This window comes from Ricinus communis, chromosome 7 (genome assembly GCF_019578655.1).
Source record: "Ricinus communis isolate WT05 ecotype wild-type chromosome 7, ASM1957865v1, whole genome shotgun sequence".
NCBI classification, from domain to species: domain Eukaryota; kingdom Viridiplantae; phylum Streptophyta; class Magnoliopsida; order Malpighiales; family Euphorbiaceae; genus Ricinus; species Ricinus communis.
Window position 1 is genome coordinate 14073883 of NC_063262.1, and position 24954 is coordinate 14098836.

Genomic DNA, 24954 nt, shown 5'->3' on the forward strand with positions numbered 1-24954 from the left:
AAAAGATTAGGATGCAATATATTAGGTACGTAATATCGTATACAACTAGATACGATCTATATTTATGATCTCTTTGCTAACTTAGCTATTGAAGTTAGTGATTAGATAACCCCATCTAGTACCCTTCTAACCTCTCTTACAAATATTTCAAAACTCGGATCAACAAAAAATATCTCAGTTAGTAGTATTTTATTAACTAGTTATCAATATCATAAGTTTTTTCTAAAATGGATCAAGTTAAGTGTGTGATGCATTCCGTTTTTAAATATTATCCAATAGAGAAGTTAGAAGAATAACAACTTTAAATACATAACTAAATGTAGTTGGCAACTTAGTCTAAGTTATATTTTATTGGGTCTACTTTTCCTAAAGGTCCCTCAATCTTTATTCCATCCTAACCAAGCAAGAATCATCCCGAATATGCCATCTTTCATCAGAGCCTTCATTAATTTTTGTTTTTGTGGCGTGTATGGTGGGTACCTTATGGATGCATCTCCGCTGAAACTCCTATAAAGAACCGCCTTCTTGTGGCTAAAAGCATCAAAAGAAAATTTCCCATGGTACGATCCCATTCCACTCTCACCAACTCCTCCAAAGGGTAAACTATCTACTGTAACCTGCAAAATTTGTAATCCATTAATTGTATAATATTTTTGAGAAATTTATATAGAAATCCAACAAATTCACGAGCACTATGTAATAAAAAGACTCATTTAAAATTTTGTTTTAATTTTATAGAATTAGTCGCACTTAAGTGACACTTTATAAAAGTATTTAAATTTGTATATGGGTTATAAACCAAAAGAAATGAGCTTTAAGAAGAGAGTAGTACATGTAGGATTGTGTCATTGATGATCATTCCTCCAGCTGAAATGTCTCGCACAAAGTGTTTCATAAGCTTCTCATCATTAGTGAAGAGATATGCCGCAAGAGGTTTGGGTTTTGATTTTATCACCTCAAAACTGTCTTTCAAATTGTCAACCTGTCACATTGCACAAGTATATATCAAAGCAGGGAAAAGAACGTAAATTTATAAATTTCTTTTTTTATTTCTTTGGTTTGGATGTTTAAATAAGAAACAGAAAAGAAAGGGAATTAATAGAATTTAGCTTATATTTTTCTCAAAATAAAGAGAAATGGAAGGAACTAAGAATTTTTAATTTTTAATTTTTAAAACATACATATAAACTTTTTTTGTTTCAACAATGAAAGATCTTTGTATATGATTTTTGCCTGCTATAAGTAAATACATCAATAGTAATATAATATGAGTATTATATTTTTTGTTTGTTTATTTCTACACAAGTCGATGAAAATAAAATTCAAAATTGAAACCTTATTCAAATTGAGTAGCTACACTGTTTTAGACTCTATTGATATTGAATCATTAACTTGGAACCAGTCATCTACGACCTTTAGTGTTAGAAAGGGATACATTCTTGGAATAGGCAAAACTTGTACTAATTGTACTTAAAGTATTATATATTTTGTTCCCCAACTATTAAAATTTTAAAAAATGTCTGACTAACTGAGTGTTTTATAATCAGCAATTGAATAATGTTTCATATTTATACATATAATATATATTTTACATTTTATAATTATTATATGCTTGTCAGTGCAATAGACTGAAATAAAAAGCAATCTCAAAATATATATAAATACTGCATGTAATTTAAGATACTGAATTAAGGTCAATATGTTAAACCTTATCATTATACTTACAGTGATAATAGGAAGCAATGGCCCAAAGATCTCTTCCTGCATTATCTGAGAGTCTTCAGGAACGTCCAATAGTAGGGTTGGTGCTATCATTCTTCAATAGACAGAAGGCATCGTATAGTATTAATTAATGAGCATGACTTTTACTAATATGTAAAAGTGATAATTGAAAAAACAAAAATGGTAAATGGAAAAAGATAAATACAATTTGGTCTGATCCCTTTGGCCTCCGTGGACTATTTTGTTCGAGACATTCTCCTCTTCCAATAACTTTACCAGACGAGTGAAATGATTCAAGCTCACAATACGAGATATATCTCTTGATTCCATTGGATTCTTCCCAAAGCAATCCTCGATCTCTTTACTCAGAGCATTTATCTACTAAGCACACGTGCACAAATTAATAAAACAATCTTTTAAATTTATATGAAAATAGATATTAAACATTTAATATTTGAATCTGTTAAAAGTGGTCCATATAATTGTATAGCTGATTTTACAGAATGCTTATGACAATAATTAACATAAATGCACTCATTTAAAATAATATTTTTTATTCATTTTCAGTATTTTTTAAATTTTATTAGTTTTTTAAAAAGTTAAATAAAAATAGCGAGATTTTTTATTTATTTAAATATAAAATAAAAAAAATTAAATGTTATTTTTTATTTTTTTTATTTTTTTAAAAAAAATAAATATATTTTCATCTTAAAACAATAAAAAGAGAAAGAGAAAGTATTTTTTAAAATAAAAAAGTAATAATAATAATAATAATAATTTTTGAAACTAATTTCTATTTTTGAAAGAGAAAGAGAATTTATGTTAAGTGTTTTTTAAAAATAATTTTTAAAACTAGAAATATGAGTAATTTTTTTAAATAAATTAATAAATAATAATAATAAATAATTAATCCAACATCTTTGATTTTTAGTGATAAAAAAAGATCTAAAAGAATAGAAAAATAGAAAAAAAAAAAAAGAAAAAAGAATGAGAAAAGAAATAGACAAGATTATAAATGATGAGTAAGGATGTTTTAAGTTAGTTCACGTGTAAAATGAGTTAAATTATTATTTTAATCTGTAAAATTTAAAATTATCCTTTTATATTATTAAAGTAAATAATTAATTTTTTAATTTTTTCTATTTCATTATTTGAATTATTTTTCTGTTTAATCAAGTGTCTAAACATGCTATTTTATGTAGTATGGTATTTTTTTATAGATTTTATAAGTTAAAGTAATAATTTAACTCATTTTACATATAAAATTATCTAAATATCCTTAATCATCAATACTTATAACTTTCTCTATTTTTTTTTTCATTTTCTATTTTATATTAAATCTTTTATTAACACTAAAAGAAATCAAAGATTCTATATTAATTATTTTAAAAAAAATTATTTATTCTTTAAGAGAAATTTACTTCTTTTTTTTTTAAGAATTATTTTTTTAAAGAACCTTTATTTTCATTTAGCATTGAGGTTGTAAAAGTACTTTTCCAACTTGCACTTTTATTTTATATTATTTGAAAATTATTTTTGCAAGAAATGGATGAATTGATGCTTGTTCAAAAAGTACATTTGAGAAAAGAAGTTTATAAAAAATTTTAAAAAAATTAATACATTAAATCAAAAAAACTTAAACCTGCTTTTTAAACTCCAAACAGTAATTCCAAACACAACCTTAATACCTTTCTCTCTTTTCTCTTATTATTTTGAGATGAAAAATATATTTTATTTTTATTTTTGAGATGAATATAAGAAAATGAAAAAATAAGAAAATAATATTTAATTTTTTTCTAATTTTTTGTTTGAATGAATAAGAAAAGAGAAGAGTTTCACTATTTCTTTCTTTAACTTTTTTTTGAAACTAACAAAATTTAGAAAAGAAAATAGGGTTGAAATTGATTTTTAAAAAAAAGAAAAATTATATTTATTCTAAATGAGGGCGTTTAAGTTAATTTATTTTAAAAATAATATTTAGGTTAATTTATTGTTAAAAATAAATCACTTAAGCATTTTAACCTGTAAAATTGACTAAAAACATTATATTGATCATCTTTAATAGGTCCAAACATTTAAATAAAAAAATAGTTTAAATACCAAAACAGAAAAATTTAGACACTAAATTTATAACTTTTTATAAAAATATTTAAATCTTTAGAATAAATTATAATAAAAATTAGAGCAAGTAAAAAAATATCAATTAATTATTTTTGTTATACATCATAAATCATTTGACATAAAATTAATTACAATCCTCACTAAACTCAGTCATTTTATTCTAATTTGATAAAAATAATTCATTTTAGGCAAATTTGATATTTAATATAAAATTTAAGAATTAAATCAAACTTTTAATATATTCAACTTTTTAACTGAATTGATTTTGGATCAAATGAACTAACAATTAGTTTTATAAGGACACAATTCTTTTTTAATATAATCAAAGAGACAATTCATGCATTTGACCAAAATGTTGAATAAATAGTAATTACCCCCACAAGTAAAACCCCCTTGTTATGTCTGTTGGCTATATAAAGAGTGTCTAATTACTAATTAAATTTTAAACTATATTTGTTAACAATATTATTTAATTATTTTAAAACTTTAAAATAAATAAATATATTTTTAAAAATATCCTTTAATAATAATTTTTATAAGTTTACGATAAAAAGAATGATATTACAAGTTAATTCTATTTACTAATATAAAAATTAGTAAGTTAATAAAAAATATGTTATATTTAAATATAAAATATGTTAAAAAATTACGCATATATGAGATTTTTAATGTTCATATTATTAAGTGTAGGATAAATTATTTTTTCTTATTCGTAATTATTCTTTTTAACAAGTATAATTAACTTTCTATATTATTCTTTTTATTTTGAAATTTCATAAATTATTACCTGAAAATATTTTTTAAAAAAAATTAAAAAAATGAATATTTATTTTAAAATTTAGAAATAATTGAATAAATTATTAAAAAATATAAAATTTAGAAATAATTAAATAAGATTATTAAAAAAATATAAAATTTAGAACTTAATATGTAATTAGAGTATATAAAGCACTTACCAACTTTGGAGCAAAATCTTTAGTAGTTATAACATAATCAACACCGATGCAAGCTTGCCCATTGTTGCATTGCCATTTTCCAGCTATAATTCTCCTCATAGCAACCTTGATGTTAACAAATGATGATCAATAAATTTATTAAACTATATATCTTTAGGCTAAATATATTTTGCCATTGCTTTTATTAGGGCTGGTGTACTTACTTGTAAATTGACATCTGAATCAACAATAGCTGGACACTTTCCTCCAAGCTCTAGTACGACAGGTGTAAGATGCTTTGCTGCTGCAGTCATCACTATCCGTCCTACTCTTGAACTACCTAACACATAAATACCCGGGAGTTCAAATAAATGGATAACAACGACTGATGGTTTGAATTTGTCCAATTAAATTCTCTATGTTGAGAGGGTTATAGCAAAAATCATGCATGTCATATATTCACAGCCCGTATTAGTTTGAACATGTGAATTTCCCAAGTCCATGGTATTTTAATGGAAATCTTTTTTATATCGCAGATATTAAATGATAAATTAGTTATTTAATTATTCATATATTATATAATTATTATTATTTATTATTTTGATTATAAAAATAAATAAATAATTATAATTTAATAAGATTTTTAATATTTTAATATTAATTCAAAATATTTTAAAAAATAATAGCAAACTAATTATTTTTAAATATTTTTTTAATTTTATAAAATTTTATGATTTTATCAGTACAATAATATAAAATATGCTATAAAAATATTCATTAATTGATTTTGGTGTTATATAAATCAATATTATCAATATAATTGATATTACTATTTCTTAGGATTAAAATTTTATTATATAATTAAGAAGATAATTCAAATATAATATTAAAAATATAATTTAAGATGTTATTTTTTAGAATTAGAATTATTATCTCATTAAAAAATTAATTTATTAATTGATATAATATCAAAATATAATTAATATGCTATTTCTTACGATAGAATTAATATTGTTATCTGATTATGAAATTGTTTATTAGTTAATATAATATTAAAATATAATTAATATGTTAATTTTTAGGATTAGAGTTAGTATTTATAAAAATAATTTATAAATTTAAATCTCATGTGTCAAAAATAAATACACATGTCAAAATAAAAAATTTATATATAAAAAATTAAGCACACATGTCAAAAAAATTTAAGTCTCAACATATATATATAATAAACAAATGTGTAAATTTTATCAGTGCTTGCTATGATGTTTCAATGCTGACATTCCCTATGTCCATATATTATCGGATAAATGATCTAATACTCTCTCCTGGCTTATGATCAAATAAGTTTAATTTCAATTATTTTAATAAACAGACTCATAATTTTTATTTAAAGGTCAAATAAATTTAAATTTTGATTAAAACTAATGAAATTAATGGCAACAATATTAATTATGGTTTGACAAAATCGAAAGTGATAGTGAAATGGAGATAATAATTGTTAATTTTAATTTTTTTGATAAAATATAAAAAATTTATTATATAAAATTTAAAAAATTTAAATTTAAATTTATTTTGAATATTAGAAATTAATATTTATTTAAATTTTATTTTATTATTCATAATATTTTCAAAACTTAAATTTATTTAGACTTTGAATAAAGTTATAGATCTATTTATTAAAATATTTGAAATTAAACTTATTTATTTAGTGTTGAGCTACAAATTCGGGCTATTTGACCCTTTATCCATTATTATCTACAACTAATAAGAGTTACGAGATTAAACCTGTGTAGAGTATTTTGTCCCATCTCTGCTCCAGTAATGCAGATGTTTCAGGAACAGCCCCCTGAATTACTCTTATGATAGAGCTGTCAAGATATTCCTCAAATAGTTTTGAAAGTAATGAAGATGTAGCTGGAGAAATTTCTGATGGTTTTAGGACCACAGCATTCCCAGCTGCAATAGCTCCAATCACTGGATCAACCGACAACACTGCAAATACATATGTATTGTAAAAGATGATCTTATGTAATCAATTATATTCAATTTTAAATTTATGGTAAGTCCAAGTAAACTGTATGCAAGTATAGGAATGGAACTTGAATTAAAGATTTTAATTTTTTAGAAGTCAATGCTCTGATTATTTGAGTTAAATTTCAAATGTATATAAAATAAATATATTAAGGCAATTAATCTATTAAATTTCATTTTAACGTACGGAAAGGAAAGTTCCATGTTGAGATGACCAGCACAACACCCAGGGGCTCTGGCACAATTTCTGCTGAAGAAGGATAAGTTGCAACTGAGGTTTTTGCCTGAAACATGTTGATAAATTGAGAAATTAAGCTCAAAACCATGAAATTAATTGCAAGAACTGTGGCCTGAATTCTTGCAAAAGAATTGACGTATAGTTACCTTTTCTGGATTCATCCAATGCTTCAATTCTTTAAGGGCCAATTCACATGAGGATTTTGCATTGAAAATCTGCATTGCACCGGTAAAAATGGAGTCACCTTATAATTTGGGGATATCAGAATGTCATCTAAATAAGGAAATATAATGCATTAAAACTTACAGATACATAGCATACTCAACCTATAAATCAATGAATCAAGGAATCTAAGTGCAAACTTAGTTGCAAAATATTGGAAAATTGGCAAAATGCACGAGGCATATGAAGACTCATGAATAGTACTTATCTTTTTATTATATTACATTTTTATATATTGCTTATATATATATATATATATATATATATATATATATATATATATATATGACAATTAAATCTGATTTATTAGTTAATATTAATAAATTAATATTTTAAAATTATTAACTAAAATATAAAATAATTTAAAAAAAAAAATTACGACGGATTACCAATGTATAATTTGTTGCTCACTCCCATTCAATCGTTGCAAGATTAGCAAGGGAAAGTATCATCACCAACTTAGCAATAGATTCAACGGTGAATATGTTTTTCAATTTTTTGGAATGCTCCAAATTCCACTTGAACGTCTTGATTACAAAGATCACTTTTACAGCAAGCATGAATGCGCGAGAAGCTTAACTATTATGTAAATTGAAACGATCTCCTTGGGAAAGCATGATGCCTGACTTGCCCTCAGTGAATTGCGTGAAAGTAAGATATTTCAAATTCGGGAGTGCTCCTTGGTTAGAACCTCTAAGAGGTCCAAATGGTTTGGATAGTGGTTGTCGCTAAATTAGCACCGCCACAGAGTTTGTCACTAAATCTAATGATAGTTATGGTCGCTCGACATATCTCGTCATTACTTTTAGTGACGAAAATAGTCCGTCATTTTTTAGCAATAAATTATATTCATCGTTAATCCGTCCTTGATTCTTTCTAATGATGGATTCAGTGTAAAGGAGAAATTCCATTCCTAAATTCCCAATTTCTTGTAGTGATATCAAGCAACATAGACAAGAAATATCATTTACATTTTTAATGTTTATTTACTATTTAATATTTTATAATAAAATTCATCTCTTTTTATATTTTTCTCTTTACTATTTTTTTGAAAAACAAGAATTAAATTTATATTTAAGTATAATAATATTACTATCAAAAGGATTATATTATAAAAGTAAAAATTAAAAAATTATTAAACTAAAATATTAAATTGCTTTCATGTTTCTTTCTTTATTATCATGGAAATTTTATTTTGATATTCTTATTAAATAATTATTAGAATTATATACTTAAATTATCTTAAGTAAATACATCAAATAATTATTTATTAAAATAAATTATTATGATATAAAATAGATATAATTGGATAAAATACATATACAAAGTTCAATATTGATAGAGTCACTAAATCAAAGCAAAGAGAAATTAAAATATTTTATAATTTTATATAAATTTATTTGAAATTTAATTATCTAATAAGTTTGTAAAATATATAATAATATATAAGTTTCTATTTTTAAGAAAAAATAAAAACTCATAAAATAGTTAAATATATTTATCAAATATTTTTATATTAAAATTTTATAATAATAAATTTTTTTATCTCTTTCTCTCGATCCTTTGGCTATGAGTTTTTAGCTTGCACGATCTGTTCTTCTATAATTCAAAAGGCCTAACTTGGCTACAAGAATCCAAAAGAGCACAAAAACCTTTCATGGCAAAGCTGCCTTCACTTGGTCTTAGATTGAGGATTTATCTTGCCTTGAGTTTACAGTATGAGAATTATTAGAATGAACAGCTCTCGGCTTCATTTGGTATCAGAGCCTTTGGTGAAAGAGAAAGAGAATTGAATCAACATGGCTACAAGTTCTGAATTCACTACTCAAACTTCTACTCTCCAACACTCTCCATCATGTAGAAAAACTCTATCTCATAAAATAGACAATCTTGTAGAAATTTTCCACATCCCTGAAACTATCCAAATTGATAAAACTCTTGTCCCTATAATCAACCTGTACAATATTTTTAAGAAACAAACCTTGGTGAGAAGAACCTTTAACCAATTACTACACAAATCTCCTCTCACAGTGAAGGAATACATCCAATCTTCTGCATTGTCCCAATATTTTTTAACAGCTACCACTCAAGAGCAATATGTTACCCTGAAAATTCCTGAGTCTTTTATCCATCAATAGAAGAGACAAGAATATACTCATCTCCACCTTGGAGCTATCAGATTGGTGTTATCTTAGCATGGCAGAATGAGTTTACCTGTCACTGCCCGGATGTCACTCTTGGACACCAGATATCTCAGATATGAGCATGCTGTCATAGGAACAATTGTCACAACCCTCAATACGAGAAGTGTAGTACTCACTTTCTTCCCTAATTTCAATATGTCACTCAATGCCCCGTATCTTTCTATGGCATTGAAAGTACAGATCCAGATCACTAGAGCTGACCAAGTGGTTGATTCTCTTGCAGCAATACTATATCACCAATTAGTTTATCGACTGCAGGACCATGCAATAAATCTACAACTACCAGGTCTTCAATCTTCAACTGATGCCCTGTTCATCATGGCTGATGCAGGACAAGTTTCCACAATTGTGTAGGCACCACGACAACTGAAAAAAGGAGATCTAGAGAAGCTTATCCCTCTTAAATGGGCAACAAACTATGAGAAACTTTACCAGTATCAAGATAAGCAGATCCAAGCTATAGATCCATTTTTTATCAAGGAAAAAGATGGTACTGTAAAAACCATCTTCAGAAAAACTGAAGAAACTTCATCTTCCTCTCCGTCCATCTTTCAAGCATCAATGATACAACCGGTTCCATCTCCAAAACTTGAAAAATGGCCTTCCGGTACATGGCTTTTCCCCCTCCGGACGCTATGTCTATCCGGTAAAAATCAATGGCCACTTTATTTGGGATATAGATCCTTCGAAATGTGACCGAGGATGCAACTGTGCAGAGGAACTAGGAGAACCATGTTTTCATAAACTTGAACTTGAAAAACTTAGACTGATTCCAAAGGTATTCTACAGTTCTTCATGTTCATACAGGAAGCCCAGACGCGATGTTCAGGACCCGGATGATGCATAAAAAATAAGGACTCCTTTACCTATTTACGAAGAGGCACTAGAGATCTTACAAAAGGAGAGGCCATCTTCCTACAAAGTTTCTTCCCTATCTTATCGTGCAAACATACAAACTCCTGTGTCCACAGTCCTACCTGTCCAAAGTTGTTTTATGCTTCAAGACCATGATTTTCCTCCTTTGGGAAAATCAGAAAATATGAGATCTCAAGTCACCCCTTCAAAAGTAGCTCCTTCTGGGCAGATCGAGAAGCTCACTCAAGCAGAAGAAGTGCTAAACTTGCAAACTTCTAATGCTCTAGACCAGGCCTTACATTTCTCCCAAAAGTTAGATCAGAAGTTGGACACCTTCTCTCAAGAAGTACTCCAATTGTATTCCTCATTAACCTCCAAATACCAAGCCTTGGATAGAGAGCTTCGAGTACCCCAACCAATTACACCAGTCTTCACCCAAAAGGAAAAGAAAATTATGAGGATCAAAAAGCAGATTGATCAAATTGAACATGACCTTAGAAAAGATCAGTCTTCTATGGTCCCTTCATTCACATCGGCAGCCTCTACATCTTCTGCAATAGCCCCCTCATATTTCTCTGCATTTCCTTTCTTTCCACAACCAGAGCAAGAAGAAACTCCTTACCCACCTTTTGGTACTTTCTCACACCTCTATCCAAAAAGCTCCACACCCCAATAAAAGAAAACTTTACATCCTCCAGTCTTGAAATGCAATAAATTGCCAGATCAATCTCTAATCAGCCCTTATAATTCTGATTCTTCTTCAAATACCTTTGAAATGGCTTATATAACAGAAATACTCATGAGCACCTCTACTACTGAACCCTCTCCAGAAGTAGTAGAGCCTGAAGATGGCACAGAGGATGCACAGTCATATTTTGTTCCTACTGGAGCTTCACACCTAAGGTCGAAATCCACAGCTGGAACTGGACCTTGGTTTACTTTTGATGATCTGCCTCCATCAAAATGGAGAGATAAACTTTCTGAATTTTTAGCATTGATTGATCTTCAAATGACCTTTGATGGTGCCATACTAAAAAAGGTTCTTGCTGAATTTGTAACAAGATTCACAGGCAGTTTAAGGCATTGGTTCCAGTCACAGCCTGAATACACCAGTCTCCAATTCGTGACTTTGCCCACTCCATCAGCTGAGGTTAGACCTGTTCATGGGTCGGGCCTGACCGGGCTTGACTTTATTTTGAACAAGCCCGAGCCCGCCCAAGCCCGAGAATTTTTTAATATCTCTTAGCCCAAGCCCGAGCCCGAAATTTTTGAAAAAGCCCGGCCCGGCCAGACCAATTGTTAAACCTATAAATACGGGTTTGGGTGGGGCTTGGCGGGTTCGGGTCGGGCTTGAGTTTCGTTTTATTTAAATATATTATTAATAACAATAAAATTATAGACAGAAATAATGGGTAGTTAAGTGGTATGTAGCACTTAATTATAAGTTGAAGGTCACAGGTTCGAATGCTAGGTATGACATTTCTTTTTCTTAATTAAACTAAACATCGGGCCGAGCTTGGGTTTTTATGGAAATCCCAAGCCTGGCCCGAAAAGTTCGAGCTTTTACGGGTACGGGTTTGTACAAAAATTATTGTCCAAGCCCTAAGAGGCCCAGCCCATGAACAGTCTACTAGTCACAGTCCTCCATAATCAGTTCCTTGGAAGCTATGATCTCATTATACGACAACAGAAATAGGAATATTTTGATCGAAAATGTTGTTCGTTAAAAATCAAGGATCTAGAAAGATATTATTCTGCAATGTCCAAATTGTATTATATCATTGGTGGGCATGACAATGATGATACATTAAAGTATACTTTCATCACCTCATTACCAGATGAGATTCAACCAGAAGTCAATAACATGATCGCCGCAACAAAGAAGCCAGTTACCTCAATTACTCTTGGAGAAATCTGGCATTTTACTCTCTCCTCTATCAAAAGATTATATGACCAGCAAGAATTATTCAAGAGACTGTCTCAACGAGTTTTGATTGTTCAAAAGGCCTGCAATAAAAGCCACCTCAAGATTAAATATAAGTCCTCCAATTGTGTCTGCTCCAGTCACAAGAAGAAAATCAGACAGCATTTCCAAAAATACCCTCATAATAGAAGCAAAGAGTTCAGAAAGAAAAGGCCATATACAAAGAGGTTCAAATACTTCCAGAAAAAGAAAAATCAAGGCAACAAATCAGAAAAATGCTACATCTACTGAAAGAAGGGACATTATGCTAAAGATTACCCTTAAAATCTGAAAAAGGCAGCAAGAATGATCCAGCAAGTTAGCATGTCCATGTCTCTACCAGACTCATTTGAAAAAGATATAGAGTCTCTCTTATCGGAACAAGACGATCTCACTCCAGAAAGTCTCTTTGGTATAGAGGAAGAACATTCAGATTCTACTGATTCCTCAAAATAATCCTCCTCAGATTATGATGCTGATGAGATTCCAATCTTGATGATCAGTCTTTTCTCAAAAGAATAAAAGGACATACTAGCAAATGTGATGCAGTATCCTTTCTCTCCATCTTCGGTTTTCCAGTTGTCTCAACTTGCTACTAAGGTACCTCTAGTACCTTATGTTCCTATACAAGTCTTACCTTCAAGGTATTCAAAGCCTATCTCAGTCATAGCTTTCTTTGACACTAGAGCTCAAAGAAGCATGATGAATCCTGAAGTTCTCCCGTCTAAGCACTGGAAATCTCATATTCAGTTCTTCAGAGCAGCAAATGGCCAGACTTTCAAGACTACCTTAATCACAAAATAAAAAATCGGGATACAGTCCTTTCCTGATTGTGTGGTATGGACGCACATCATTGGCTTAGATCTCCCAAATAAAGACCTCTTAATAGGTTTTGATGTTTATCATCAAGCTCAAAGGCTTCAAATTCTTTCCAATGGAATAAAGTTCAAGAGGCAATTCCGTCCATATACAGATACTTCTAATCTGTTCGCCATAGCAGACACAGAACCACCATTCCTGCAATATAAGGAAAAATTCCTTTCTTTCTGTCCAGAATCCCATGCACATTTTCAACATCCACTACCCTTGTGGAAAAATTTCCAGTTCTATATCAACCTCCCTTTCAAGCTTAACGAAGATGTCAATCTAACTAAAATCACCCATCTATGAATGTCTCCTACAGACCTAGCTCTTGCCAGATCCGAGTGCCCGACTCTTCTACAACAAGACCTCATCGAGCCCACAACCTCACAATGGGCATATCAAGCCTTTTACGTGGAAAAAAGATCTGAAAAACTAAGAAGAAAAAAGAGACTTGTTATTGATTACAAGCCTCTGAATCATTTTTTGCAAGATAACAAGTTTCCTCTTCTTCGCATCTCGAACCTAAAAGTCCATATTCAGAAGGCCCAATACTATTCAAAATTTGATCTTAAAGCTGGATTTTGGCAATTGGGTATCCATCCCTCAAAAAGATATAAAACAGCCTTTTGTATCCTAAATGCCCAATACCAATGGACAGTCATGCCTTTTGGGCTCAAAACAGCAGCCCCTTCTCAGTTCCAAAAAACAATGATAGAAATCTTTGAGCATATCCTCTATTCCTCCCTAATCTACATTGATGATATTCTCTTATTCTCAGAAATAGCTGAAGAACATCATCAACTCCTGAAATAATTCATTGCTATCATCCAGAAGTACGGAATAATGCTTTCAGAGAAGAAGAGTATTATTGGCCAGCAAGAGATAGAGTTCCTTGGAATGCATTTTAAGGACGGCCAATATACGTATGGTTCATACTTGACAAAAGAGCTTGATAGTTTTTCAGATGAGAATCTCTCTGTAAAGCAAATCCAGCAATTTCTTGAGATACTCAACTATGTCAGGGAAGCCATACCACATCTATACAGTTACACATGTCATCTTTCCAAAATGCTCAAAAAGAACCCCCCCCCCTCCCCTCTTGGAGAACAGAACAAACAATAACTGTCAAAAGATTGAAAGAATTGGCTCAGAATCCTCCACCGCTTACCATCCCGTCTACAGGACATCTTATCCTACAGACAGATGCATCAGATCACACATGGAGGGCAATTCTTCTTGAAAATCTCAATGACAAGGAAAAACTGTATGGACATGCATCAGGACAATTTTCTCCAGCAGAGAAGCATTACCATTCAACATATAAAGAGATTATGGCAGTCAAATATGGGATAAAAATGTTTGAATTCTTTCTGATCGGTCAACACTTCTTGATTCGAATGGATAACTCCTCATTTCCAAAGATTCTTGAATCCAATCAGAAAGCCTTACCAGAACCATAATTATTAAGGTTAAAGTCATGGTTTAGCAGGTATGATTTTGAAGTCCAGCATATAAAAGGAACAAAAAACCTCATCCCAGATTTCTTATCCAGATTATCAAAGCCACAACCAAAACCCCAACCTATTGTCCTTCTCACCTTAATAATTACTCTCCCGATAATCTTCATGGCCTCTACGTCCTCAAAAAAGCCTTGGCAACTTCCCTCACCACCAGATCTTCCTACAAATCTCACAACGAAACAGGTCAACAATTTTGCCAAAAATATGATGGTCCATTATTTGGCAATCATCCAACAGACTTTCTCACTACCTATCCAACCCAATTTCTTTTATCCATATTACCCTTGGTGCTTAATCTATCACCTTTCTCCTACCCATCCATAAATTAAAAGTGAACTATGGTTCCTATGGTGTCTTTCCATAGTTTGTTATCATGCTATAGAAGTGCCAGTCATGGACCTCCTATACTTCTTCAATATTGATACAAATGCAGGGACATATCCATGGAAATATCTCACTTGGTTCAAAACCCCATATCAATGGAAAAAGAATCTCCTCAAAATCATTCTTGAAAATAAATTGTTCACAGACAATGACTTCAAGTCTTCAGGATATCATGCCATCTATATTCTTCACAGGCCTTACTTTAAGCTCTCAGAAGATACATATGCCACCCAAAACATCTGTCAATATTGGAGAACAATTGAAATGACCTTACATCTTGCTCCTCCACCAATAACAAGGGAATTAAAGCTCACTCTACAATTAAGAAATGATTCAGGAAGGACCAATATCTCTACACCACTTATCTGCGCTTACAATGGACCTGATAATCAATGGATTGAACACTCCATCACTGAACGATCCACTTTACCTTTGCTGCCATCACCACTAGATGATCCAAGTCTGACCACAGAACAACAATGCTATTATGCAGGATTCTCAGCCCCTAGACGATGATAGTGGTCCATAGTAACCAACCTTTTTTGCTGGCAATGAAGACAACACAACACCCAATCTCTCTCCTCCATAATTCATAAAATAATTGAGAAAAATGTGTAGGAAGATAAGATTCCTATCTTATCTTTTCCGTCCTAATATGTGTATTATTTTCTCTGTCCTTTTGTGCATGTGATAAAATTTTCTATCTTATCTATCTTTATGTAAAGTGTGTAATCTTATCTTTTCTTTCTATGTGTACGCATGTAAAAAGATAAGATTCACATCTTATCTTTACTGTCTTATTGTAATAAGGCTCCTCTATATAAAGAGAAGTCTTGAGTAGTGTAGGCAAGCAGTCTTCTTTTCATCTATCAAGAAATAAAAAATTTCTTATGGCTTTCTAAACTCTTCATCTCTTCCTCTCGATCCTTTGGCTATGAGTTTTTAGCTTGCACGATATGTTCTTTTATAATTCAAAAGGACTAACTCGGTTACAAGAATCCAAAAGAGCACAAAGACCTTTCATGGCAAAGCTGCCTTCACTTGGTCTTAGCTTGAGGATTTATCTTGCCTTGAGTTTACAGTATGAAAATTATTAGAATGAACAACTCTCGGCTTCATTTGGTATCATATAAGTTATTTAATAAATTAGTATATAATATAATATTAAATAATAAATAATCATACTAATGAAGTATTATAATAATAAGAACAAATGAATTAATATGTCAATAAAATTAAATTGAAAATATCATATCTTTTTTTAATGATTTTTTGTCTCCAATTCTTATAAAAATTTGTATTGAATTATTTAAACTCTATTATAGTTATATATATAAAATGTGATATATAGTAATTCATCAATTTTTTATAGGATTAGGAATGTAAATGACATTATTATAGGATTATAATTGAATTATATTAATTCTATTAGAATTAAGAGGTTAAGCATTAATTAATTCTATTCGAATTAAAAAGTTAAAATAATTATATATAGAATTAAGATAAAATTACCAAAGCTATTTTAGTCACTTTAAAAGTTCTATTATAACTCATTTTATGTGATTGTTTTAGAAAATCTTGTTTTTATCTTGTCATGTTTTGCACTTTCGTTTCAGTGCAAACCAAATTAATTCTCTAAAGTTGTGATGTGCGGAATTCAAATCCAAATTCTAAACTCGGTTAAATAAAAAATAATAATAAAAAACAATAAAGGGAAGATATACGGGAAAATAGAGTTGCACCTCAGTAGTAAGGGCTTCGAGTTCAGGCTTTGCGAGGTCTTTGTAAAGAGCTTCAGAGATGTCCTTTTCCTTTTCCTCAATCATCTTTTTAATACTTTCCAATTGTGACACTCTCCATCTGTAACTCTTTGTCTTGTTACAGTTAAAGTTTTCTCTAAGCTCTTTAACCAGCAGTGCTGCTTCATTTTCATCAAAAGCCTTCTTCTCTTCTTCCGCCATTACCGACAAAGTAGCATTACAACTTTTAAAGATTGAAAAAGAAAAGCCAAAAAAGAAAAAGAAAAAAGAGGATGGTAATGATTAATTTGCACATAGTACAGAAAGATGTTAAAAATAGAGAGTGAGAGTTGTGACTTACGAATAGGAAGAGAAGAGAGGAGTGACGTTATGGATGAAGAAAACGGTGGAATGCTTCTTATATAAGTAACAGCTTTTGAAGGTTCTTCTCAAACCAACACTTTCAACAAAAGAAAAAAAAAAGAATGGCATAATTGTGTTAATAACCCGTGAATATCGAATATTACATCAAATAAATTTAAGTACCTTCATTAATAAGACATAATCAAATACTTAGATTAAGAGCACCTTCATTGACCTATATAAAGAGTTATCACATAAACTCTTCACTTATTTAAATGTGTAACTCAAAAAAAAGTTGATTTCATATCTAAACAATAATATTTTACATTTCTTTGTTTTAATTAAAATATTACATTTTTTATTAATTGATATTCTTAATTCTAAATCTCTATTAATTAATATAAAAAGAATAAACAATTGATATTTATAGGCAAAAGTAAAATAAAAAACATTATAGACCAAATTTTAGATAAAATGATCATCTAATAGCTTTTTGCAAGGTTATTATTATTATTTTAGCTATAAATATTTTAATTTATAAAATTTAAATTAAGATTTTTTTTACTTATAAAAGTTATTCATATGTATAAAGTTCGACAAACACCGATTTAAATATATATGGTAATCATTAAATAACTATAATGAAAATTATAATTAATAACATAAGAAAACTTTGTTAATATCTTAATCAATATATTAATTACATTCATATGTGGAAAAAGGCTCGTGGTTGGACGGCCCATGTAGTTGGGCTGACTGTTGGTTGGGTTATTCCTAGACCCATATCTTGTTGACCAATGTTTTCTTCATATTCTCATTTTTTTATGGAGAAATTTATACTATATACGTCTAAATTTAAAAATAACTGTAAAAATCCATCTTGTTTTGTTTTGTTATATTTTTACAATTTAACATTATATGTTACGCTTTTCTACTATACTACTTGAGTGACCCATGTTTTAGTATAAAAATTAGTAGACCAGCAAATTAGTAAAGTTTGATTTGAGTGGAGAGGTTAATTTCATTATTTGAAATAATAGCCACATGTCATGGAGTCCTTCATTTTTTACTTTCTTGTAATGATAAAGACTAGCAATTTGCTCATACATAATTATTTTATTAATTTTATATTTAAAATTTTATCTTGTATATTATATATAATTTAATTTATAATTATATTAGTATAAAAATAAATTTTATTTTTAATTTTATAATATTTTTATTTACACTTATATTAGTCTTTTATAAATAAAACATATAATACATTTTTGAGAGATTTCTATAGGTATTATATGCTAACGTAAATAAATATAACAAGTATATATATATTTGTTAATTTTAATTTTTTTATGTATTTCATTGCAATTTTAAACAGTAAATATTTTATTCAAAATTTATTACTTCTACTGAGTCATCTGGTGAAATTTTTGCATAATCTTTTATTAGTTGCTTTAGTACGTTGAGATTGGTAAGATTTTTTTTAATATTTGTACAAGTATTGTGGCTTTTCTCGTAATATTATAGTGCACAAATTAAAGTAGAAATAATAATAAAATAATTTAAGAAAAATAAATAACTCAAATATAATTAATGAAAAATAAATTAGCAGGTCTACATATACCTCAAAATATTTAATGTTCTAAAAATTATTAAATTAATAAAGTACCACTAAAAAAATCTAAATAAAATAAAAATATATATTATTACAATAAACAATAAAAATCCAACCATATTTAATATATATACCTTCACAAAAGCAATCTTAAATAACCTATTTCTTTTTTCTTTAATATATATACATAACAAAATTGAAAAAATAATAATAGGTTGCATTGACAAGTTGATCGGTATTTTTTTATAGAGAAAAAGAAAAGAGATTGATCCAAGAAAAGAAAAATATGTTGTAGAAACATGAAGAAAAATAAAGTCAAACTAAGTGCCTTTTGTATTATATAACTAGTTATTTTGAATGATTTTGTTGATTTTTGGTTGACGTTTGATTGATGTTTGACTAATGTTTTGTTTATATTGGTTGATTTTCATATTTATGAATAATTGTCTTCAATATTTTTTTTTAAACTGTTATTATTTTTCTTGTGGGTCTCAACCTCTTTTTTCTTTTCTTTCTTCATTTGATCTCTCTCATTATTATATAAAGAATTATTTTATTTTTATTTTCTTAAAATTTATTGAATTTTATTTTTTATAAAAATTTCTGCTTTTTAAGAACTTTTACTAAGAAATTATTTTGTTTTATATATATATATATATATATATATATATATTTATATGGAGTCTTCTAATTTTTAGACTATATTTACAATTCCATTAAGTATTTATATGCCAAATTTTACATTTTTTATTTATTTTAAGTCTTTTATGTAATTAAATGATTTTGTTAATGTTTGGTTGTTGTTTGGTTGAATTGCAGATATATGAATGAGTGTTTAATTTCTTTTATTGAACTGTTATTTACATGTTGAAGACAATCTAGAATATTAGAGTAAGTACATTTTGTTGAAAAAATAGTTTTAAGTTTCTTGAACTGTTATTTACATGTTGAAGAAGATCCAAAATATTAGAAATTAATTTTTTTTGAAAAATTATTTTTTAATATTTAGATTTATCATGTTTTGTGCTTTATTATGGTTATTTTTTATTTATTTTGTTGATGCAAAAAATAATTAAAAATAAAAAAGAAATCGAAATTACGACTACAACTAAAATGTTATTTAGGTAGATTTTTATGTTATTAAATAAAAAAGTAAATAATAATTATAGAGAAATTATAAAATAATATAGTTAATTCTATAATCAACTGAAAAAGATTATCAAGAAGAAAAATAACAAAAAATATACTGATATATTAATTTTTTATTTAAAATATTTATTACTTCAAGATATTTCATTTTTAAAAAAAATATGAAAACCTCAAAACACTTTGTGATAAATATAATTTTTATTTAATTTAAATTATGAAGGTAAATGAGTGTAAAATAATTTATAAATTAAAATATAATAAATAATTAAACTTATAAATCAAAAAAATAATTAATTACTTCAAAAATTATTATATATTTTTAAAATCTAAAAATATTTGCCACAATTGCTTTAAATAGAATATTTTAATTTAAAAAGATATTTATTTATTTAATTTAATAAATAAGTAAGTTATAGAAAGCACTTCAAGGCAAATAGTGATTAAAACATGTCATCATGGCAATTTTAAAACTTTAAGATGTCAAGATATTATTTAGTTAACTAAAAATTTCAGCTAATTAAAAAAATTAATTACATTGATAATATAGGGTTAGAAAAAAATACTAGAAAAAATAGTAAATTTTAAAAATTAAAAATAAATGAGTAAAGAAAAAAGTATGAAAAGATGGCATAAAATCTGCTTTTTCTAGGACAATACATGTGGCACTAACAAAAATACTTGAAATGGAAATGTTAGTATTGAAAAAAAACACGTGAAATGGAGTTGGAAATTAAAAGCGTATTTTTGTAAAAAAAAATTAACTTAAAAGGAGATTTTCTTTTAAGTGTTTTGTTTCTGATATTGACTTGCTAAAAAAGGAAATTTGTATAAACAACCCTTTTATATATATAATTTATAATATATGAAAACACAAAAAAAAATATTTAGACCGACTAAAGTATTCTTATTGATCTTATATTAATTTTTATATGTAAATAATTTAACTTTTCTAACTTTAATAGAATTAATTAGTGATTCATCTTTTTATAATTTTAAATTAATTAATAATTAATTTAATTCAATTCTAATCGTATATATTTTCTTATGAGAAAGAATAAATATTGATGAATTACTCGCCCTATATATATCTTTATACTGAAATTTAAATAATTTAGCTAGTATATTAATTTATGTGTTCAATTTTATTAGTCTTTTTGGAAATTGAATATCCATTAAATTTATAAAGTATATAATGATAATAAAAAGATTTAATAAAATATTATTTATCTTAGAAAATATTTATATTAAAATATTTATATTAATAATTTACGGGACTAGCAAAACTATACATATACATATTAACGCTAAAAACCAAAAACCCATTTATATGGAGGGCCCAAACATACCACTTTAGAAAGAGGAAAAAAGAAGAACAAACACGGTCTAAACATCGTCGTTCGGCTTTGCTGTTCTCCTCACTAATCAATTCCGCATCTTTACTTTTTAGACTAGGGAGGTGCACTATTTGGGTAGAACTGGAAAATCGAACCGAATCGATTTGAAATATAAAAGTCGGTTCGATTTGAATAATTCGGTCAATACGGTTCGGTTCGATTACTGTGTCCAAAAAACTGTATAGACCAAATCGAACCGAAAATGTGAAAAGATGTAGTTTGATATGAATAAAAGAATTAGGTCTTTTTGAATATTGTTTGGTCCATATTACATAACTACCTAAATATTACAAGGTCTAGTAGCAGTGTAGCATGCAGTCATTCTCCTCTCCCTCTATACCTCTTTCTTTCCTCTTCTTCTTCTCTCTTTGTCGCTCTCCCTCTCCTTCTCTCTTTGCTGCTCTTCATTGTTTTGGTGTTAGTCGAAAATCTAGTGAGGTGAGTTTGTTATTTTGTTTGCTTGTTTATTTTTTTGTTTTCTTTGTTTAATCTGATTGTGTTATCTTTCATAAAATCGGTTCAATTAAAACTTGTGGAGGATAACACTTGTGTTTATTGTACTAATTAGCTTCATGGATATGCGTATTGTGTTTTCATGTTTGTTTCTTGATAAACTCAGCAAATGGAAAAGAACCACAAGTTGTTGTTAATGTATTTTAGCTTAAGGTTGAAAAATCTGAGGCCAAGTTTACGCCATTAGTTGCATGAAAATTTCAATTTTTTGGTTACTGGTAGGATATATGACGTTCTTGACTAGCTTTGTAACTTTGTAGTTTTTGTTCCTAATGTGTAGGCTTTCTTTCTTTCTTGACTAGCTTTTGTTTTTTGTTTATCATAAGATTAGATTAGATTATATGCATTCTTTATGATCAATAAGGTATTCAGATTAATTTAGATCTGACTGGATTATTAGTCTATTTGATTGATCATTTTATTTTCTCCTAGTACTGTGTCTTTAAGTGGGGGTGATGTCTTGTATTACAGTTGGTTGGTTGAAAAGTTATGAATCATTTGAAACCTTATGTGTAATTTGAAAATTTCGAATTTGAAACTCATTGTTGTTGTCTTTCTTTTTGAAATATTTATGTTGTTTTTAAGTGGTGCAAAGTATCAAATTTATTAAATTTTATTGTCGTAACTAAGATTTAAAATATTTAGTAGGATGATTTTATGTTTTTAATTTAATAGAGTGGTGTATTTATGTAGATTTATTAGATCAATTAAGGTCAATAATTAATTTTAAAAGTCTAATTTAATAATAGCTCATTCAAAACCTAAAGTAAAATCTCAATGATTAAAGTAAAATCTCAATGATTAACTTCAAAAGTTTAATTTAATGAAAATCCATTTAAAGTCCAAATCAAACTATTGAACTGAACTAAATAGTTCAATTCAGTTTTCTTAGCCAGACTATTTGGTTTGCTCAGTTCAACTTAATTTTAAATCAAATTGAACCGCACTGATCGATGCACCCTCTATTCGAGGCTTCGGCACATCGCCCAATCGTTGAAACGTCACGGTTGAAAATTTCACTGTTTGCCTCGTTAGCTTAGCTAGAGAGAGAGAACCGGTCTTTTTATTTTTCTTTTTTTGTTTTTGTTTTTCTAGAGAGAGAGAAAGAGAGATGAAACCTAGATTTCAAAATTTGAGAAGTGGGATTTGAAATCAAAGGGAAATGTCATTGTCATGATTACAAGATCACTTGAAATTAGCAAGAGAGTATGCTCATGAAGTTCTTTACGATTTGGCTGGTCAATCCACCTTTTTCATTTAGAATATTTTAAAACTCGATCTAATATTCTTCCTTCCATAAAATTCATTGTTTCTCCTCTTCTCTTATTCACACTTCCTTCCTTTCCTAGTAATGACCATACATGGCCCAAGACTTTCCTCCTCCACATTCGTCGGAGCTGCCACCTCGTCCGTAGGAGGAGCCAACTCATTCTCCATTCTATACCTACAAGGACATTCGTCTTTAACATGCACATGCTTATCACATATGATATAGATCTTGAGTGGCCCTCTTCTAAATATACTATCATTAGTGCATGTAACACACCTCAAATTGCTTAAAGTTTATATCTATTTGGTTCTAAAACAGAAATTGTGGATCTATTTGCCAAATTATTTTTAAATTGAATATATTTGATTCCTTAACATAAGTTTAGGAGGCAAATTGACTCTTTATCCAAGATTATAGTGGTAACCTGTTACTTGTTACTGATAGTAAGTCAATTAGTTTAACTATATAGATAATTTTCTTTCTATAATGATGTACTAAAGAAAATTCTTCATAATATGTTAATTGTTTTCTCATAGTACAATAAAAATTTCAGAGGAAGAGGTACCTTTCAAAATATTTCTGGAGATGACTGATTCAAAAAAATTAATCGAACATAATTCTTTGGTTTCTTGTTTCCAAAACTTTTTGACATATTTCCTGAGGCAGAGTTTATTACACTTTTTCTTCTTGCAAGTTTAATTTTTTTTTTTTCCAGTTGTTTGTTAAGGGAAAGTGACTAGCTATTAAATTAAATTAATAGTTTCGTCTGTCCTTTTCTTTTTAGACAAATTTTTTGCTACAAAACACTATGAAATATGTAACAATCATTGCAATTAAGAAACTGGGAAAAAAAAAAGACTAGCAGAAACAATAGTGACGATAATAACTATATACTAAAGCAGATAGAAGAAGATGAGAAATACCTGAAATTCGGTAAGAGGCCGATGGAGAGGCCTCCCATGATAGAATTTGTTGCTTAAAAATCTGCAAGCTGGTGAGGAACCTATGGGTCGCTGGCTGGCTTAGCTCGTTTCAAGGTCTTCTCAGAAAAGAAAAGGTTTTATAAATGCCAATTGCACCAACAAAATTAATATGGCTACTTATAGGCAAACGCCAAAAGGAAAGAAAGAAAGAGATTGACTAGTGGAGTGTTGCCAACCATGAAAGAAGAAGATAATGTTAGATTGCTTCAGTCCTATTTGATGATGATGGCCATTTATTATCTCTTTGATGTCCATTTCATACACTGGATTGGACCACACAGTTAAAGGACTAGTATCAATTATTGAACCTAACTTTATAAACTCGAAAGAAGAAACAAAAGATTCCAGCTTTAACCTGCTTTTAAGGGACTGGCAAGAAATAGGAAGCTGAGTTATGTTACAACTGGCCTAGAAAATAACGGGCCTTATACAGTGCACACCGCACCACATTGTAACGTGGTTCGGTTAGTACAACATGTGTGTCGCGTTAGATATTTTTTAATTTATATTCATTAAATTGGTATTAAATATTTATTAAATTGTGTCTCTTAAATATTTATTATTTAAATATTAAATACTCATTGTTTATTAACTTTATTTTACTGAAAAGATATTTATACTACAATATAAATATTACAAGATAATTTTAGTTTGATATTTTATTTATTTACTAACCGTAAAAAAATGATTTATATCCGTTTAAATAAATTAATGAATATCTATTAACAAATTAATGAATATTATGTTTATAAATGATGATTATTTATAGCAATAACAAAATTGTTTCGATATGTATTACAAAAAAATGAATCTAACTCTCATAAAAAAATCAACATCATTTTCATATAAAAATAAATAATTCATGGTAATTT

At 28.3% G+C, this 24954-nt stretch overlaps 1 protein-coding gene across 3 annotated transcripts; it reads right to left on the minus strand.

The window, feature by feature from the left end:
- Positions 1 to 161: 161 nt before the first annotated feature.
- Positions 162 to 24242, minus strand: LOC8282865 (aldehyde dehydrogenase family 3 member I1, chloroplastic). 3 transcript variants are annotated; one of them, XM_002522871.4, is made up of 12 exons: positions 24023 to 24242; positions 17160 to 17258; positions 16802 to 17042; positions 7194 to 7262; positions 6997 to 7093; positions 6564 to 6770; positions 5003 to 5118; positions 4800 to 4904; positions 1928 to 2100; positions 1726 to 1816; positions 833 to 982; positions 162 to 617 (listed from the first exon to the last, which is right to left on the minus strand). In XM_002522871.4, exons 1-12 carry the CDS (start codon positions 24058 to 24060, stop codon positions 378 to 380), a joined length of 1626 nt encoding a protein of 541 aa, XP_002522917.3. In that variant the 5' UTR covers positions 24061 to 24242; the 3' UTR covers positions 162 to 377. The 3 variants fall into 3 exon arrangements, with proteins under 3 accessions (XP_002522917.3, XP_048232633.1, XP_048232634.1); XM_048376676.1 differs by lacking the exons at positions 17160 to 17258; positions 24023 to 24242 and adding an exon at positions 12222 to 12335 and having other exon boundaries at positions 16802 to 16939; XM_048376677.1 differs by lacking the exons at positions 16802 to 17042; positions 17160 to 17258 and having other exon boundaries at positions 24023 to 24235.
- Between the last annotated feature and the right edge of the window lie 712 nt (positions 24243 to 24954).